The 21,484-nt window shown below is 39.7% G+C and overlaps 1 protein-coding gene across 1 annotated transcript in view; it reads right to left on the reverse strand.

The window, feature by feature from the left end:
- Positions 1-285: 285 nt before the first annotated feature.
- Positions 286-21,484, reverse strand: part of LOC145980420 (dipeptidase 1-like) — a 168,804-nt gene continuing 147,605 nt past the window's right edge. The window contains exon 12 of the mRNA XM_083113502.1: positions 286-498. Within this exon, the coding sequence (XP_082969628.1) occupies positions 397-498 (102 nt within the window). The 3' untranslated portion in view covers positions 286-396. The remainder of the gene's footprint in view (positions 499-21,484) is intronic.

Raw genomic sequence — 21,484 nt, forward strand, 5'->3', positions numbered from 1 at the left:
AGAAACCTACTGCGGTAGTTAAAAAACAACAAGAAGTTAAAGATTTCATTTGACTCATGTAATAGTACTGCAACTTAGATCCTTTCTTGCTGTAATTTAAAATGGAATTAACAGTTTAATTCGATTAACTAAACGTGAGAAAAGTAACTATGAAATAATTTAAGTTGTTGACTACAATAAAGCATATACTAATATACAGTTCAGAGAATATTTCTTTATTCAACTAAAATTATATTTAACACACCATAAACAATATAACAAGAATTCCAATAAATTTCTGGTAACTCCATCATTTGATTTGTTAACAACAATGATGCTATTGAGAAATGACTCGAAGAGCTGAGGTTTGGTGTTCACATCCGTATTAAAATCATTTTCCCATAAATTCTCCAGAATTCAAGTTCCAGGATACCGACAGTATGTTTTGCCATCTAAATCTTCCATAGGAATCCATTCTTCCACCGGATCGACATTGGCTCTGGTCCATTTATCTCTGATCTGCAAGGGTAAACAGAGTTTATTTTTTTTTAATAATGAGAGAACTGTTCATTCAGAGCAAGCAGTTTTACAAAGTAGTTATTACAAGTTTATTAAGTATTGCTGCTTCAAATAGAAAACTACGAGTATATATATAATTACAGGCCGAAGGCAAGTGTTAGCTAGTAATCAAGATCGAATAATTGATAACAACTCGTTTGCATCAGTTTGCAAATTCAAGTACTTAGGAACGTGGTTCCCAAAGTGTGCGCCGCAGAGTCCTGGGACTAGCTTACAGGAGCTCCGGGAAATATTACAATATTTTCACTAAAATGATAGGATTGTACCAAATATGTGCTTATTTAATAGCTTTTACACATACAATGCTTCTGAAATATGTCTATATTTTTAAACTTAAGACAACCAAACTAACCACACAAACTGAGCGTTACAAGTGTTAGATAGGCCTACATTCTACCTTGAGCACCGCTGGAAAATCTTGAAACACTAAGGGCGCCGTAAGACGAAAAAGTTTGGGAACCCCTGACTTAGGAGTAATACTAACAAATGAAATTTATATTGAAAATAAAATAAAAACCAGACTTAATTCAGGGAATTCGTGCTACTTTTCTCTTCATATACTTTTATCTTCTCGTATGATATCTAAGAGGGGTCGAGTGGTGACCCAGGGCAAAGTGAAGTGAACATATAACCTCTCTCTTGCCAAGACCGCAGTGCGTTTTCGACGAGCACATCCTTCTCGAGGTGACCCTGATTTCCCTAAACACTGTGGATCTAGACTGGGAAGTCGATAAAAATCCATGAAGAGGGGCAGCAGCCTCTTCAGTACTGGCCTAGAGTCGATGAGGACATCAGTCTAAAAGAGTCTAGAACGAGACAGTCACAGGCGGAGTTGGAGCAACAGAATGGCTGTGACACTGCGAGGGAGTAAACCCTCCAAACTGGCAGGCCGGAAAGCCATAAGACACACCGTAGGGCTAATAACCCACGTGGCGTCGAAATTCATTTTATTAAGAGAATACAGAAGGTGCGTGCCAGACAGATCAAATGGAAACGACAAGGTAAGAAAAGGAAAATGATTATTGGAACATGGAATATAACCTTTCTGAAAGGAAAAGAGTGTGAGATAATACGTAGAAGAAATGGAAAAATACAAGATTAAAATCTTAGGCATAAGCGAGACCAAAAAGAAAGGATCAGGAGAGATGCTGATGAATAAGGGATATACCTTAATATTCTCAGGAGTAGATAAAAAATCAAGAGCAAAAGAAGGTGTAGGTATAATATTTGAAGGAGTATGTACGAAGAAAATAGTAAATTGGGAACCAATTACATCAACAATATTAAGAGTAGATATGGAAATGGAGGAGAAGATATTACTTATTCAGATCTATGCACCTACAGAGGATGCAAATGAATATGAGAAAGATATCTTCTATGATAATCTATAGGATACTATGAATAAGGCTAAGGACTTTGCGAGACATGTGATCATCATGGGAGACTGGAATGTCAGAATTGGAAATGAACCAGGGAAGGGGAACGAGTGTATGGGAAAGGATACAGCAGAAACAGTGAAGAATAGCAATGAAGAAAGAATGATTAAATATTGTATAGACAATAATTTGCTTATAGGAAAAAAAATTCCACATAAAACAATACATAAAATAACATTTGTAGCAGAAAGGAGAAGAGTAGGAAGTGCAATAGATTATTTCAACTACACAGAAAATACAAGGTATGCAATACAAGATGTCAGAGTGTACAGAAGTGCAGAACTAAGCACCGAGCATAAATTACTAATAATGAGAACAAGATTTTAGGAACCTAAACAGATACAAAAAGTAAAGTACACAAAAATTAAAATAGGAGAATAAATGAAAAAGATAAAATAGAGAGTGCAAATGTAGAAGAGGATGGAAGACATGAAATAAAAATGCAAGAAGTGGAGGATGCAATAAAGAGAGTAAAATTAGAAAAAGCAGCAGGAGCAGACGGAGTATATCCACACTAATAAAGATGCGAGGAAAGAAAGTTGTACAATGGTTGAGGAAGATTTGTAATGAAGCATGGAAAAGAATTAAAATACCCAAAGATTGGGAAAGAAACATGATCATACCAATCCACAAAAAGGGTAGCACTGTAAAATGTGAAAATTACAGAGCAATCTGTCTATCTTCAGTAGCTCTAAAAATATACACAAGAATCTTAGAAAGAAGGTTAAGAGATGAAGTAGAAGAGGAATTAGAAGAAGAACAAGCAGCTTTCAAAAGAGGAAGACAAACGCAACATCACATTTTCACGCTACAAGTCATAGATAAATTTCTTAGCCGAGAAAAATAACTATCTGTAGCATTTTTTGATTTAAAGGCATCTTTTGAACCAATACCCCGACAACAAACAACAATGGTCAGCGTTACAGAAAATATAAGCTTCAGAAAAACTAGTAAGAAGAATACAAAGTGTCTGCAAGACTGTTAAAGGAATAGTGAGAATAAGAGGTGAGAAATCAAAAAGAAATTAACATGAAAAAAGGAGTTAAACAAGAAGATAGCATCAGCCCCTTACTATTTATAATACTAATGGATCAAATACATAAACAACGTAGAAGACGAACACGAAAATGTAAGTTTGGAAATAGGAAACTGAAACCAGTTTATGTACAATCATTTCTGTATGCTAATGACATAGCATTAATAACATCAACTAAACAGGAACAACAAAATACAGTAATAGAATGGGCCTGCTCAATACAAGATAGAGAAATAATAGTGAACCGAAAGAATAGTAAATTAATATATATATATATATAAGCATGGAAATGAAGAGAGATTGGAAATAAAATGGCAAGGAGAACAGCTAGAACATGTGAATAGATATGAATATTTGGGAACAATAATAACAGCCGATGGAAAAGTAGAAGAAGAAATAAATAGCAGGGTTAAAAAAAACAAATAAAACATATTACCAAATAAGTAATACAATAGTAGGAATAAAGGAGGTACAAGAAAATACTAGATTAAGGATTTATAAAACCATAATTATACCAACAATACTCTATGGCATTGAAAGTTTAACGCTCGAAAATAAGCATAAAAATAGATTAACAGCAGCAGAGATGAAATATCTCAGAAGTGTCGTAGGAAAAACCAGACGAGATAGATTCAGGAACACTAAAATCAGGGAACAGCTACAAGTAGAATCAACAGAAGAGATAGTAGAGAGAACAACACTCGGCTGGTATGGCGATTTCATGAGAATGGGAGAAGAAAGAAAACCGAAACAAATAATGGAAGCGAGACCACAAGGAAGGAGAGGAAGAGGAAGACCTCGGATAGAATGGAAACAGTACGTGTCAGAGATGGTTACAAAAAGAGGGAAGGCACTAATGGAAGTTTAGAGAATGGGACAAGATAGGAAGAGTTTTAGCAGATGGCTGAAGGACCCTGACGCCTAACAGTACGAAGGGGAAGAAGAAGAAGTAAATAAGTAAGTATGATATCTAAGATACTAAAGGTTAAAATATACAAAAGAGTAATTTTGACTGAATTATTATATGGAAGCGAAACTTGGTCCCTTACGTTGAAATAAATAAGAGTATTTGAAAACAAAATCCTTACAAGAGTAATTGTACCTAAAAGGAATGAGGCGACAGGTGAGTGAAGAAGGTTACATAATATAGAACTGCATAAATTGTATTCATGTCCAGACATTATTAGAATAATTAAATCGAGAAGACTTATTTGGGAGAGGAAAGAAGAGTTTAAGGGATTCTTGTTGGGACACGTGATGGTAAAAGGCCAAGACGAAAATGGAGAGATAACGTTGGGATGGAAAGATTGGATACGATTTGATGTATCTTGTCGAGGAGAAGGACAGATGGAAGGCTTGTGCTACTGCAGCCATAACCTTCGGGTTTAAGAAGTCTATGAAGTTAGTTATTGCTGTGTCAAAAGCAAAATCTTCAATTCTACTGTTACAAGTAGTTTAAAGAAACATCTTAATGTCTTATAAATACACATTAACCAGAAATACAGTTATTCACAAAAAACTCGACAACTTTGGAGAAAATTTACTCTGGATTTCTTCCTTCCCTATTTGGTGAAAGACTACAAACTGTTTAGTGCGGTCGGAACGGAGGAAAATATTTCACTTCCGGCGGAGAACGTTGCCTTCGGGCGGATGGTACATTCATGCCGATCCGAAAACGCCCCAGACCCCAAGTTTTTAAGCCCTCGTTTGTCTGTAATGGCGTCTTCAAAATGGCGGTCATGACGAAGATTCTAAACCTGAAACCTGTTAGTTTATTGCAGTTATTTATCATTCATGACATCTTATTTTTACCAAATTTGCAGTTTATAACTGTATTATGATAACCAGAAATTAAAAAGACGCATCTTATGAAATAATATTAGATATGGCCGCGAAAAATCTAAAAATAACCCTTTCAGCTATTTGATCATGTTTTGGATCAAATCTTATGTTTTCGATGTGCCAGAACTCAACAGTAGCATCGAAAATAGTGTCAGACTAAGCCCATGGAATATTAATAGTTCAATTTTTGACAATCTGTATATGTACAGGGTGTTTCAATAGTCTTGACACCATAGGACAACTGCGTTATTAGTGCAGTTGGCGAAAAATAGAAAGAGGGTAAAGTTGTTGGAAATATGAGGTTTTCAATATAATGTGCTTCCTGTGGGTCATTTGCAGGTTGATAGTACAAAAGTCGGAGGCATACCGGAAGTTCTACCACCAGAGTTAATATATCTTACAGAACCAGATTTGCCATGTGAGTATTATATGTTGGATTTTCATTTCTTATTTTCCTGTAGTTTACGGTTATTACACACACGCCCTCGATTCACCACTTACAATAAACTGAGATCAGTGTTTTAAACTGGACACTAACACCAATGTGCATGGGGGCATGGGTGTTATTTGTGAGTGTCCCTTCGCCAATATCATGATGTTATTACACATCTTCATCTTCGCACTTAGCCAATAGTTGCAGAAAGGCGAAGTAAAATTCATCAAATTAGTCAATCATATGCATGCACACTGTCTATGGAAAGTTACTTCCTAAAAGTGAGTGAGTTACAATTGCACTTGCTTCGTCCCAAAAATAACTCAATCATAGTACCTTTACTACACATGTTACTTGGAACCAATACACAGAACGTATTAACAAGGAAACTACCCTTCACGTTACAACCTTATATATATATATATATATATATATATATATATATATATATATATATATATATATATATATATAAATCAAATAAGGTAAAAGGAAACACTCACCGGACAGTAGGAAAATTCAAAATTTTCGCTAATTTATAGCATCATCGGTGTGAGAAGAAACAGAAGACGGAACCGGAAGTTGGGGTCCTGCAGAGTTGCCAGGTCCCCATTGAAGAAGAAGCGGTGCGTAGAACGAAAAAAAACACTGTTTCGTCACCAGGCTCGTCGTAAACTGTGAGTGTGTAGGATGAGTTGGGAGGGAGGCGGGAAGGTGGGTGAGGGTTGGGCATTACTGGGTGGCCTTGTTCAGGCCAGGTGGAGTGGTTGCACTCATGGCCGATATATAGGCCCTCTCCCATCTTTTGCGAACAGAGGTGTTGGCTGGTTGGGGTAGGAGGTGGATGATCGCTACCCGGAAGCAGTCGTTGAAACTGATGTTGTGGTGGTTGGTGTGGACGGCGACAGTGAAGTCCAGGTTGTGGGTGGAGGAGCGGTGGTTATTGATGCGGAGGTTGAGGACCGTTGATGTTTCCCCCAGGTAAAAATCACCACAGATGTTGCAGGTGAGGATGTAGATAAGGTTTGAGGCATGGCAGGTCCCTTTGGGATAGAGGGTAAATTTGCCAGTGGCCGTGTGCACCTGGAGGGTGTGAGAAGTGATGAGGATGGGACAGGTCTTGCACCTGGGTCGGTTGCATTTATGGGCAGGGGGGTGTTGGATGTGTGGTGAAGGAGTGTTGTGGACCAGGATGTTTTGGAGGTTAGGGGGGCGTTTGAAAACCACCCTGGGTTTGTCGGGAAATATGTTTTTGGTTTCGGGATCACTGTGGAGGATTGGGAGAAGAGAGTGCAGTGTGTGCCTGATTTTGTTGATGTGGGGATGATATTGGGTGATGAGTGCAGGTGGGTTGGTGGCAGCAGGTTTTTTGGTGGTAGTGGTATGTGAGGCAGCTCGTGATATTTGCTTGGTGACCAGGATGGAGGGATATCCACGGTTAACCAGGGCCTGGTGTAGGCGGAGGTTATAATTCTGGCGGGAGGTGGGTGAAGTGTTCAGGCGCTGTCCCCTGAGGGCCAGAGAGAATGGAATTGCTTTTTTGGTGTGGAACGGGTGGGAGCTGGAGAAGTGTAGGTATTGCATGTGGTTGGTGGGTTTTATGTGGATGGAGGTAGTCAGGTGTCCTCCCTCGATGTGCACGTCCACATCCAGGAAGGTGATCTGGTTGGGGGAGTGTGTCCAGGTGAATTTTAGGGAACGGAAGTGGTTAAGTTGGTCCAGGAAGGCTGACAAGGATGGTTCTCCATGTGTCCAGAGCATGAAGATGTCGTCGATGAAGCGGAGCCAGAGGAGGGGTTGGAGGGGTTGGGTAGCCAAAAACTCTTGCTCAAGTTGGCCCATGAGGAGGTTTGCATAGGATGGGGCCATTCTGGTACCCATGGCTGTACCTCGGATCTGTAGGAAATTTTGGTTTTCAAAGGTGAAGTTGTTACAAGTGAGGACAAGGTGGGCTAGGTGGGTCAGGAAGTTGGTGCTGGGGTTGTGAGGTTTGGGTCTGCTATTGAGATAGAATTCTATGGAGCGGAGGCCATGGGAGTGAGGTATGTTGGTGTAGAGGGAAGTGACATCAATGGTGGCAAGGATGGTATTTGGGGGCAATGGTGGGAGGGTGCTGATTTTCTGGAGGAAGTGGTTGGTGTCACGGAGGTAGGAGGGCAGAGCTTTCACAAGAGGCTGGAGATGGGAGTCAACAAAGGCTGAGATTCGTTCTGTAGGTGAGTTATAGCTGGACACAATGGGTCTGCCAGGGTTGCCAGGTTTGTGGATTTTGGGCAATAGATAGAAGGTGGGGGTGCGGGGATTGTCGGGTATTAACATGGCGGTGGTACGAGCTGTTAGGCCTTCAGGTGGGCCGCGGGTGTGGATGAAGTCCCGGATTTTGGTGAGGTGTTCGGCGGATAGGTCAACTGTGGTGGGTTTGTAGGTGGAGGGGTCAGCCAGCTGGCGGTTGGCTTCCGCCAGGTAGTCTTGAGAGTTCAAGACCACCGTGGTGGACCCCTTGTCAGCTGGGAGGATTTTGAAGTTGTGGTTGTTGCGGAGGTCTCTGAGAGCTTTCTGTTGGGGGGGATTGAGGTTAGGTTGGTTGTGAAAGTTATTTAAGAATGAGCTGTCAGAGGTGGTGGAAATGACGGCAGTGATGTATCTTTCCAAGGGGTGGTTGGGGGGCAGGGGGGTGGATCTTGGGAGGAGGGGGGGCTAAATTGAAGGAGGCTCGGGTGGGTTTCACTGGTAGTAGTTTGGAGTGAGGAATTTTTGGCCCAGAAATGTTGCCATCGGAAAGTTGTGGGGGAGAAGGTGAGGCCTTTGGATAAAACAGCTATTTCATCAGTGCTCAGTTTATGGCTGGATAAATTGAGTACGGTCTGGTTGTTTTTGAGTGGGTTAGGGTCATTGGTGGTCATGGATCTGGTAGGAGTGGGTTTGTCCGTGGACTGGTTGTTTCCCAAGGTGCGATGTATGGGAGTGCAGTTTTGGTTTTCAGGGGGGGTCTGTGGTGGTGTGGGAGGGGTGGGCAATGGTAGAGGGGGGTCGGGTAATAGCGGGCATGTTGGTGTGGAAATTGGGCGGCAGTGGAAGGGGAAGGGTGCAGCCAGTCTGAAAAGCTTGACGGCAGAGATTGGAGAGTTTTTGGAGGTGTTTAGTGTTAAGATCACTGGCAATGGAATGGGCGGTGTGCCAGAAGGAGTCTATTTTGTGATGGTGGTTACCTGGGGTCAGCAACAGGATTTTGGTAAGGGATTGAATAGAAATGGACAGTTCTCGGGCGCGATTTAGCTGGGATCGGTACATGGCGTGGGTCAGTTCAATAGCGAAATTTCTCGCTAGTGGGAAAATCGTGGGTTTTATGCTTGGGGGCATGGCGGAAAACGGCAGTTTGGGTGTGAGGCTTTTGGGTGTTAGGCCTAATATCAAACATGAGTGCAGGAAGCGTGCATGGGACGTAGCTTTGGGGTAGGAAACAATAAGAGATCGCAGGCGGTTCAGTTGATAGGAGTTATACGTGAAAGGATTCATACCAAAAGTGGATAATAATGGATAAAAGCAAGGAGGGCCAAAAGGGCTAAGTAAAAATCAAATAAGGTAAAAGGAAACACTCACCGGACAGTAGGAAAATTCAAAATTTTCGCTCTGCAGGACCCCAACTTCCGGTTCCGTCTTCTGTTTCTTCTCACACCGATGATGCTATACATTAGCGAAAATTTTGAATTTTCCTACTGTCCGGTGAGTGTTTCCTTTTACCTTATTTGATTTTTACTTAGCCCTTTTGGCCCTCCTTGCTTTTATCCATTATATATATATATATATATATATATATATATATATATATATATATATAATCTTGTGTAGTGGTAGTTGTGCATTTGTGTTTTTTCTTGTGTAGTGGTTGTTATGTGTTTTTGTGTCTTGTGCAGCAGTTGTACTGTGTAGTGTGTTTAGGTTTGTCTTGTGTAGTAGTTGTGGTGCCTAGTGTGTTTGTGTTTATTTTGTGTAGTAGTTATGCTGTCTAATGTGTTTCTGTTTGTCTTGTGTAGTATCGGTGGTGTGTATGTATGTGTCTTGTGTTGTAGTTGTGCTGTCTAGTATGTTGGTTTTGTCTTGCGTAGTAGTTGTGCTGTCTAATTTGTTTGTGTTTGTCTTGTGTAGTAGTAGTGGTGTGTTTGTGTTTGTGTTTATATTTTGTTATAGTTGTGATGTGTTTGTGTGTGTCTTGCGTAGTAGTTGTGCTGTCTAATGTGTTTGTGTTCGTCTTGTGTAGTAATTGTGCTGTCTAATGTGTTTGTGTTTGTCTTGTGTAGTAGTTCCTCCATTCATATTGGGGGTTAGGCGTAGAGCTGACAACTCTGCACTGTAAAAAGACATGTCAAGAAAGAACAATATAAGGCCATGGATGTTCCCAAGGTAAAATATTCCGGAGGTAAAATAGTCCCCCGTTCGGATCTCCGGGTGGGGACTACTTTGGGAGGTCCCTGGACTAAGGATAAGATCTACATTAGGAATAAGGATATTAAATTAGGCACCTGGAATGTTCTGAGCCTTTACCGGCCTGGGGCATTTCAGTGTACAGTTAATGAAATAGTTAAGTATAAATTAGATGTAGTAGCTGTCCAGGAAGTTAGGTGGCCAGGAGAAGGGAATTGTAAAACTAAAAATTATACTTTTTTCTATGGTGGTACTGAAAATCATAATTTTGGAACAGGCTTTTTCATAAATAATAGAATTATCTCGGCTCTAAAAACAGAAGAATTTATTAATGATAGGATATCATATGCAGTTTTACAGGGTAGGTGGTGTAAAATTATTTTAATAAACATACATGCACCAACGGAAGATAAAGATGATAATACTAATGATGATTTTTATACAGAGTTAGAACAGGTCTTTGATAAATTTTCTCAGTATGATATGAAAATTCTGTTAGGTGACTGTAATGCACAGATTGGCAAAGAAGAGACATTTAAACCCACGATTGGTAAAGAAAGTCTTCATGAATTAAGTAATGATAATGGTATAAGATTGATTACTTTTGCAACCTCAAAGAATTTAATTGTGAAAAGTACCACTTTTAAACATATAGATATCCATAAATATACCTGGTCTTCTCCAGATGGTAAAACTCATAATCAGATAGATCATATTCTCATTGATAAGAGAAGGCATACTAATATAATTGACGTTCGTACACATAGAGGTGCTGACTGTGCCAGTGACCATTATTTAGTAATTGCTAAATTAAGAGAAAGACTCTCAGTGATAAATCATAAGCAACAAAATCTAAAAGTTCTAAAATTTGATACAGGAAAGTTTACTGATGAAAGAATTAAGAAAGATTACCAAATTAAACTGTCAAATAGATTTGATGTTTTGCAGGATTTAAGTGAATGATGAAGATATAAATGAAACAGACGTAAATAAGAATTGGGAGCACATACGTAATGCAATAGAATCAGCAGCTAAAGAAAGTATAGGATACCATAAACCGAGAAAAAGTAAGCCATGGTTTGATAATGAATGTCATAATCTAATAGAAATAAGAAATCAGGCTAGACTTAGGTGGTTAAATAACTCTGATGATACAAATCTAAACAATTATAATAGAATAAAGCGAGAAGTTAACCGCATATTTAGAAGTAAAAAAAGAGATTACTTGAAAACCAAATTAACGAAATTGAAACAAACATAATGAGCAAAAATAAAAATATCAAAGATTTATATAAAGGTGTAAATGAGTTTAGAAAGGGCTGGCAACCTAAAGTAAACTTGATAAAAGATAAAGACGGTGATTTTCTAGCTGACCCAAGTGATATTCTAAATAGATGGAAGAACTACTTTAATGACCTTTTAAATATCCATGTAGGAGATAAATCAGAAGTGATTGAAGTCCACACAGCAGAACCTTTAGTTCCAGAACCTAACTTGACTGAAGTTAAAGATGCTATTAAAAGGCTAAAGAATAACAAAGCACCTGTCATTGATTTAATACCAGCTGAGTTAATTAAATATGGTGGAAATTCATTAATATGTCAAATTCATAAATTAATCTGTTTAATATGGAATAAAGAAGAAATCCCTCAAGAGTGGAAAGAATCCATAATTGTTCCTGTGTTTAGAAAAGGTGATAAAATGAACTGCAATAATTACCGTGGAATTTCTTTACTCTCAACAACATATAAAATATTATCTAACATTCTTTTAACAAGACTAACCCCATATACTAATGAAATTATAGGTGATTATCAATGTGGATTTAAACGTAACAGATCAAATTTTTCACATCAGACAGACACTTGAAAAAAAGTGGGAATATAATCAAAATGTCCATCAGCTATTCATTGATTTCAAAAAAGCATATGATTCGGTCTAAAGAGATAAATTATATAATATATTAGTAGAGTTTGGAATACCTAAGAAGCTTGTTAGTATGATAAAAGTATGCACCAGTGAAACAGAAGGTAAAATTCGTGTGGGTATTAATATGTCTGACAAATTTACAATTCATGATGGGTTAAAACAAGGAGATGCATTATCTCCATTGCTCTTTAGTTTTGCCTTAGAATATGCAGTTAGGAATGTAAAAGAAACTAAAGAAGGACTAAAATTAAATGGTGTGACTCAGTTGTTAGCATATGCAGATGATGTAGATTTACTGGGGGATGATGTGAATACAATTAAGAATAATGCTAAAATATTTTTCAAAACTGCTAAAGAGATAGGTTTGGAAGTTAACAAAGAGAAAACTAAATATATGCTTACAGGCCGAAACCAAGTGTTAGGTAATAATCAAAATCTAATTATTGATAACAACTCGTTCGAACCAATTTCCAAATTCAAATACTTAGGAGTAATATTAACAAATGAAAATGATATTAAAGAGGAAATAAAAAGTAGGCTTAATTCAGGAAATGCATGTTACTTCTCTCTTCATAAACTTTTGTCTTCTCGTTTAATATCTATGAAACTAAAAGTTAAAATATACAAAACAGTAATTTTGCCTGTAGTATTATACGGATGCGAAACTTGGTCCCTTACATTGAAAGAGGAACATAAATTGAGAGTATTTGAAAATAAGATCCTTAGGAAAATCTTTGGACCTAAAAGGGATGAGGAGACCGGTGAGTGGAGAAGGTTACATAATTTAGAACTACATAATTTGTATTCATGTCCAGATATTATTAGAATAATGAAATCAAGAAGACTTAGGTGGGCAGGCCATGTGGCACGAATGGAAGAGGAAAGAGGAGTTTACAGGATTCTTGTTGGGAAACCTGATGGTAAGAGACCTGTAGGAAGGCCAAGACGAAGATGGAGGGACAACGTTGAGATGGACCTAAAGGAAATCGGTAGGGATGGAAAAGAATATATAGATCTTGCTCAAGATAGGGAAACATGGAAGGCCTGTGTTGCTGCAGCCATGAACCTTCGGGTTTAAAAAGGCTAGAGAGTTAGTTAGTTAGTTAGTTAGTTGTGCTTGAATTTTCAACGTAGCATGCACCGTTGAGGCTGTTCGCTGGTACGAGCCTGAATGAGAACTAACATTGCCTTGTTGCCACATGCTTCGTTCTTAAGGGGCCATTTACATTATCGCAACACCGTACTGTACTCGGTATATTGAGAATGATGACGCAATGTGTGTGTGTATTATGTGTAATATTAAAAATATAATGATTCGTGTGTTACGGATTGCAATCTTCCGTCATCACGCTGCTTCTCCTTTAGACGCCTCTGGCACACACCCAAAGGGCCAGTGGCACGCAGGGAGGGCGTCGATATCCATATCCAATCTTTAGCAGAGGCGAGGAGTCTGATCATCGGGAGATGCGGTGATGGCCAAGCAAAATAATAAAAATATTGCATTTTATATATTTTAGAGAAGCAGTAAAAATAAGGTAGGTGTGCGCAATTTCGCCACGTTAAGCTTTGAACGACCGTTGCAAATTCCTGATAGGTATGGTGATAACGTCTGTACTGGAAATTGATAGTATATAGGTTAAGGTATGTGTGGGAAGAAAATCACGTTCATAGGCTATTAATCAGGTACTTCAAAATACAATAGAAAAACCTTGCAACTGGCGAAATTGCATACACCCTGTACAAAAAATTTGCCACCCACTGTAAACAGAGGGGATAGGACAAACCACGGTACAAAACAAATAATACAAAACAAACATATTTTCACCCCATGATATATAGATAGTAATGACGAACATAATATATAATCATTATGAAATATGTATTAAATGATGAGTGTGATTATTATTCGGACAGGAATATGAACATTATCTAAGTTTAAGAAACACGTGTCACACAACATTGAACCTTTCTTGATGTTACCGAGAGCATTCAGGACAGAAAAACAATTCTTTATCCGCTTTCGTCAAACCAACACACTCTTCATGAACATGACGGGCACAACTTTCACAAAGTCGCATGTCTTTGACAACATCCTGTGCACGCAGAAAACAAAACCAACTTGGACGAATAGGTGTACTCCCAACCCAACCCTGTGTGGACCTTCATCTTCTAGATGTTCCCGGTGATTTTTTCTGGAAATAAGGATCTGGTAATAACAGTAGCCCGACTGTTGATGGCTTTGCGCGTTTTCGTCGGAGGGGTTTTTCTCCTTGGGGTAGACAGAATGTTCCGAAAGGCGCGAATCCTATTCATCGGATTGCTCTGTGCAGCTGAATCGTGATGAGAATCAGACGTCTCATTCGTATCAACATGCCGCGTCGCCGTACTTGTAGGTGTCTGGTGTACGACATTGCTTGGTCCAGGGACTGCGACGTCTGTGTGTTCCTCGGGTACAACAGGTATTGCTGTAGTTTCACTGGGCGCGAAAGCTTCATCAGGGATTCTATTAGGATTCCATGGAAACATATGCTTCAAATCCGGACACAACATTTCTCGGAACTGTGGCCTTTTCCCAAGCAGGCGTGAAAATCGCATCAAAGCGATGTTTTGGCAAATTTCTGTCTTCCGTTCGTGCCCATAGTTCATAAGTTCGTCATCCCAATATGACTCAAAGGATCGGAAGACAGAATTGTCCAACGGTTGAAGTTCGTGTGTAGTGTTGCTTGGTAGGCAGAAAAGGGTAACATCATGTCTGTCAGCAGCATCAAGAAATGTGTGATCCAAGTGGCACTTGGCTCCATCCAACACTAGTAAGCACTGTCCATTCGGTTTGAACCGAGCAAAATGTTCCAGCCATTGAACAAACACTTCAGTAGTCATTGAACCTTTTGGAGTCACCTGCACGACACTCACATTAGGCAGATTATTGTCCCATTCTCTTTTCAGGCCTTGCCCTTTGAACAGAATCATTGGCGGAATGACAGTTCCTACTGCATTTGCACAGTACACATTTTCCCCATGCTCCTCTCCTCTGTAGTGCACACGTCTGGACCCAGTCTTGGCCAAAACAACAGACTGATGATGTAAACTTAAGCGACATCCCTTCTTATAAACATTAAATACCCGCTCGGGTTTCTGCACAAGATCCAGATCAACGAGCACTTTGTGTAATTTCTGAAAATAATCGTGGACAATGAACCTATTTAACTTCTGGGTCCTTTCTTCATTTAAATGTTGAGCTTTTCTTTTAGCCACTTCAGGATGTCGTGCAATAAACCCACGAAGCCATGTTCGACCTGCTGCACCTTGCATATTGTTGAAAGGGTGTGACTGTTTGTTTTGTGTACAAAACGTGTAAACACACTTTTTCAACAGTCGCGGTGTGAGAGAAAATCCTACGTCCACTAGCCGCACAATCCTCTGGACTAGGACATCTTCCTCTGCTACATTTAACACAGGTTTTCTACCAGCGCATGTCCGTTGTTTTTTTCGTGCTTGTACATAGGCACCTAATTTTCGGCGTGGCATGTTGAACTGTTTACTTGCAGCGTTGACAGACAGTTGCTGCTGGGTAACACTGGTCACAGCTCTGCTTAAATCATTCGCTGACCACTTGCAGTACTTTCCTTGATCCCGTCTGTCTGCCATCATCTGCAACGAAACCCAAGGAAAGGAGATATCACTGCCTTTGCGCCATTACGTCATGCGCATTAGCATAGATTATAATTTCGCCACCCTTTGTTCTTCATGGCGAAATTTCAAGCACTTCCAATGACTACACAAATGTGGTGAAACTATGACTCTCAATGTTTACGACACAACGTTACACGTATCATTGTAGGCAGAAAACGTTCGTCTTCACAATGCAATACATACTACATAGCTTCGAACCCTCCTTCCTGGACAAAAGGACCGCACTCTCGATCTTATAACAAAGCTTCGTCTCGCACACACAATGACTGCCTGTCTTTCCCGCTTAGCTCCTCCCCATCGAAATGAGACAAAACACGATCAGCGTGTGCTACCTACCTATACACTAGCACCATCTACAGACTTAGACCGACGTGTTGGGAAATACAGGTACCTGGCAGAATTGAAAACATGGCGAAATTGCGCACACCCACCTTATTAAGTCAGAATACTCTCGTATTTGTGCGAAATAAGCCAAGCGACAGCATGAAACAGCTCGAAATACGCAAGAGTTTCGCTAATCTTAGCGCATCGAAATGAGGCCCCCAGTACTACCCCTTGTGCCGAACCCTCCCGCCAAGTTTCCTATTTAAGGCAATGGTATTCGTCGGCCCAACTCATCGCAGAATGGTGCGAATCTCTCTGATCTCTGCCGGTGCCGAGAACAGCCGAACGCTTCCGAACAGGTAGACAGGTCCAACGACCTGTACTTTTCCCCACTCTTGAAGGTCTGGGTCATAACAGGTCCTTTTTCAGCCCCCATCCACATGTTTACTGTCACGGCAGGGTTTGTCTGGAGTAATCAAGATTCTTCCGAGTGTCCAGTTGCAAAATGAGGACTTCAGAAATGACTACTAAAAAATACCCTCTTCGAAAATCCTGGGCACACCACTCGAATGTCTGCTATTTCCACTTTTTAAGAGGAAAAGCACACATTGAACAATATGGATCTGCTTTTCATTATCAAAACAATTGGCGGCGAACCATAAACGCGACAGTTGAGGTGTTTGCATTTCAGTTTCCATCATATTTAATAATTCTCGTCGTATGGGATAGAATTATATGTCTTTTGTAGTCGTAAGGTGTGTGGTATGAGCTTTTACATTGAATTGGTAGTGACCTTGTGATCTTTAGTCACATTTTTGGAGATACTCTGAACAACTGGCGACCTTAACCTCTGTTGGATACACTATCTTTCCTTGTCCCAACACACTCACAGATTAAAATGATTAATTAGAAATTCGTTTTCAATTTACGATTGATGATTTTTTGGAAGCCCGTACCGAGGGGTAGACTACGTAAGCTGAAGCCTAGTTTTCTTATCTTTAAGACAACGAAGTCAGAATACGCTACGGAGAAATTTACACTTGGCAGAAATGTGATCTGATAACATACTGATGGAATTTTCTGATACCAAAAGTTGTAGAAATGAAACGTCTTAAAAGATGTTATTCATTCACTAAGACATAACTGCAATATTCTTAAATCAGAAATGCAAACTATGAATCTTTAAATATAACCTTTATTATTATTTTTATAAGTTTTTATTTCTTTTCTCATTTCAAAATCTGTAGGATGTAAGTACCACAAACCATTGGAGGACGCACATAAAATGACGGTGCCTAGTAGTTTGGCACCAAAATATCTAACTACGGTGATGACATTATGTAAGTAATATATGTCTGCTATAGCTCTTTTCAGTTCTTACGTCGTGCGGTCTAGAAGCTGGCAGGGGAAGTGGGGACCGGGGAACATGCCGCTGACCAACCAGAGAACAGACCACCTAGCGGTGGAGCCGAGAGTTAGGCAGTTGCGGGAGGAAGCTGCAGGCGCTAACTTCGTTCTGCACGTTGCTGTGTTGCCAATTCACCGCGTTGCTGATGGTCTTTTGCCCCAGTGTTGATTCCTGTTTGTTATGAGCGGAATGTAGGAATAACATACGTGGGAGTAATTGTTGTCGCGTCGTGTATTGCCTAACTGCATTGTTTCTTCGATAAACGTGTATATGGCATGTGATGTTACGTTTATTTGTACTCTCGCTGTTCCATTGTGACGCGAACTGTGCAGCATATTGTTAGGGAAGGCAAAGACAGTCTTGAATCACCGCGCAAACGAATCAAAAGGAACTATCACAAAGGCAATCGACGGTTGCGATAAAGATATAACAAGAAGAATTATCCTCGGGTATTATGTAAAGGGTGAATATCCAACGCTGAACAAGTTTTCGTTGATTTGCATACATTAATAAGCTTTCAGTGGGGAGTTTCGTCGTTGTGAAGGATACTGAAGTATATGGGGTTCAAGTACAAAAAGAGCAATGACGGTAGACGATTTCTTATGGAGAGAGCCGATATACGAGTTACAGCCAGAGTAACGTTTTTGAGAAAAATGCATCTTCTAAAAAATAAGGAACCTTTGCCCTATATAGGTATTTCATTTAAATGAAACGTACATAGATCAGAATTACGCTCCAACGAAAATCTGGCAAAATAAAGAGGGTACAGGGGGTTTAAAAGTGCCCGTGGGTAAAGGTGGGCGCATTATTGTTTGTCACGTAGGTTCCAGTCACACTGGTTTTCTACAGGCATGTAAATTAGTTTTCAGTGGTTTTTGCAGTTTTTAGATACGCTTGACGAAAGGAATATCAAAGACGCAGTGATTGTAATGGACAATGCTAGCTACCATTCGGTACAGTTGGAAAGAATTCCTACAACGTATACCCTTGATATCATACACTTATCGGTATTCTACTGACCACAAGATGGGGATAATACGCATTCTCAGGCCATACACGAACAATGGGACGTCTGTATTTCATGGTTCTTTCGATTTCAACTCGCCTTTCCCGCTACTCTGGCAACGCTGCAGTCTCTCTCTCTAACCGGCCTGTCTCGTTGCGCTGGATAGGTCGTTTCCCCGTTCTCCACTTCCCCTGCCAGCTTCTAGAGCGCACGCCGTAACAACTGAAAAGAGCTATAGTTCAAGACGATATTGTGGTGGATGTATATTCAAAACAGGCAAAAATCTGTTTTCTGGAGAAATCTTGAACGTATTCTATGTTTGCATTAACGAGAAAAACCGAGTACAAAATCAGTCTTGGAAAGCTTAGTTTTAGAAGGCATGATCCAGATATGAAAGCACTATTCAAGAACAGAGGAGACAAAACATTTTTAAAATATGCTGATGTATGATTGGTTTTGGATTTCCTTGAATCTGTACAAAGGACGTAGGAGATGCATGGATTTTTCAGTAATGATTGTAATGTGCTCATTGAATTTTAATTTTCTGTCTATATCAACAACATGATGTTTTTCAGAGGACCGACCTTCTCGGCAGAGTGGTTTGCATAGCGCGTTTTGTTTGTCTAGTATAAGTATTTCGACATTAAGAAACGTGGCTCACGTAGATGTTAGTTTGATATTGAAAAAGTTAAATATACTTTGAAGTGAAGATTCATGAGCGGGATTCATGAGCGGAAAATATATTTGTATATATAAAACTAAAATATCCAATTAAATGTACCAATCGTACTTCCTCGTTTGCTACAATGCTTAAATTTTCTTTAAAATAAGAAAGTGGACAACACTTAAGAATATTATAAGCAATAATGGTAATTTTGTGATAAATGTTATTATTAAAAATTTTAAATTACATGCAGCGTGTCTCTAAAGTAAGTCCCAATTTAAAAACTTTATTATTAGAAAACTATTGTACTGTAGTTTATGTTGTTAGTTGCATATGATGCACATAAGGTTTTTTTTTTGTTTCATTACAGGTTCCTGTAGTTGCAAAGTTGACCGCATGAGGCGCTGTTCATCAAAGCTACAATAATGGATTTGTTGGTGCTGAAAAGGCGTTCTGCGTGATGGAATTTGAAAAAAAAACAGTGTGCTATGCAAGTGAAACGCTCATTTCGAACGAGGTATGGTAAGCTCCCTCTAGCAAGTCTATCAAGAAAAGGCATCAACAATTTGTCAAAACTGGTTGCTTATGTCCACAGGAAAGAACCAGACGCCCGGCAGTCTCTGATGAACGTGTCGAGCGTGTACGGGAGGTCTTCCAACGGAGTCCTAGAAAACCCATGCGCAGAGCTTCTCGTGAGCTAGGAATGCCGCACCAGACACTATGGAAGGTTGTAAGAAGACGCCTCCACATGAAGCCATACAAATTACAACTTCATCAGCAGTTAAAGGCTAACGATAAAGAAGAACAATTTCGGTTTGCCTGTCAGTTTCGAGAGTTAAGGGAAAGTGGTGCTGTTTTCGAGCGCATCATTTTTAGTGATGAATCCACATTCCACATCAGTGGAAAGGGGAACAGAAAATCCACGCATAGTCATTGAACAAGAACGACATTCCCCCAACCTCAATGTGTTTTGTGCCATGTCACACCGGAAGTTGTACGGCCCGTTTGTCTTCGCGGAGGACACTGTTACAGGCATGTCCTATCTCGACATCCTCCAGCTTGGGTTGATGCCACAAGTAAATGAGTATTCAGATAATTATCTCTTCCAACAGGATGGAGCGCCGCCTCATTATCACTGAGCAGTTCGTGCGTTCCTCAATGAAGTGCTTCCAGAACGTTGGATAGGACGAACAGGCCCTTCGTATAATGCTCTTCTGAAATGGTCTCCAAGATCTCCAGACATAACTCCACTGGATCTTTTCTTGTGGGGTTAAATTAAGGACCGTGTTTACGTGCTTCATCTTCCTTGAGACCTTCATGACCTGCGAATGAGGATTGAAGATAAAGAAGCTGCAGCTACGGTCACACCAGACATGTTAACCAGAGTCTGGCAAGAGCTAGATTACCGCATTGATGTTTCTCGCCTCAGACACGGCGCTCACATTGAGTCCATGTAATGTCTTCATTCTACCACAAAACCTTAAGGACGTGACACAAAAAGCTTATGATAGGCTATGTACAGTACTTTTTATATATGTTTTTAAAGTGGGACTTACTTCAGAGTCACGCTGTATAAGTTACTTAATAATTTATAGGTGCGCATTAGTTACGCTTGTGTTATTTATTTGGCACATTTTTGTGATTTTTTTCAAAATGTAAAACTGTACAAAATTGTAGTTGTCTCCAAATCGAAATATTTTTGGATATATTTTACTCAAGTTAATTTTTGTGACATTCCAGTATATTTTATGATATGCACACACACACACACACACACACACACCCCCCCACACACACACCCACACACACACACACACACACACACACACACACACACACACACACACACACACGCACGCACACATCATCACATCAAATAAGGTAAGTTACCGCAATAAGGCCCACCTAAAAATGTTTGCCTTTGAAACTGTCAATTTAGAAGAATCGACAATTATTGTTACAGGACATGAAACTTTATTATGTTGATTACAGACTATCAATATATGGCAGTCGTACAATTCCTCAAAATACAAAATAAAATGTGATGAAAAAATGTTTGCAAAGGGCCTTACTTTGTACCCTATTTCACAATAAGGCCCGCGTGGCAACTCTCAAAGTTCGATGGTAAATTGTTACAAAATTATGCTTCAAAGCAGAAAAAAGCAATAAGACCAGATTCATCAGATTATTAACCACTTACGAAATAAAGGTCTAAGCTTACAATTTAGTTTCAGTACATCTAGCACCGAGGCAAGTGAAAATGTCCACGTCCTGAGGTAGTATCCCAGCACACTCCTCATGACACCATGTCCCTCATACCACACAAGCTCTTCGGCCTTGTTGTGTAACATGGCACGACATACCGTTTCGTAATTTTACAGCTCAGTACAATAAAAGTACAACGGGAAACACTTTGTTGTTGTAATGGACACGGTTAATGTTAAATGCAGACCTACTGTCTACAAGTCTACAATACATGAACATTTATAAGACGAGATATGTGGTTTGAAAGTTATATCTCACTATTTTGCAACAGCAACAAAACTTCGGACTGCTCCAGTTCCACGACGACTCATACTACGCGGGAATTACGGGTAATGTTCTTCCTCGAGTACTTTCACCTCTCATACAATGTTGCCATCTGGCAGCCACTCTTCATAGTTTCAGAGAAACAGTTAGTGGGCTTTATTGTGGCCCGGGCCTTATTGCGGTAACTTACCTTAAAAATGAATA

This window comes from Lepisma saccharinum, chromosome 27 (genome assembly GCF_977018435.1).
Source record: "Lepisma saccharinum chromosome 27, izLepSacc3.1, whole genome shotgun sequence".
In the NCBI taxonomy this organism is placed as follows: Eukaryota; Metazoa; Arthropoda; class Insecta; order Zygentoma; family Lepismatidae; genus Lepisma; species Lepisma saccharinum.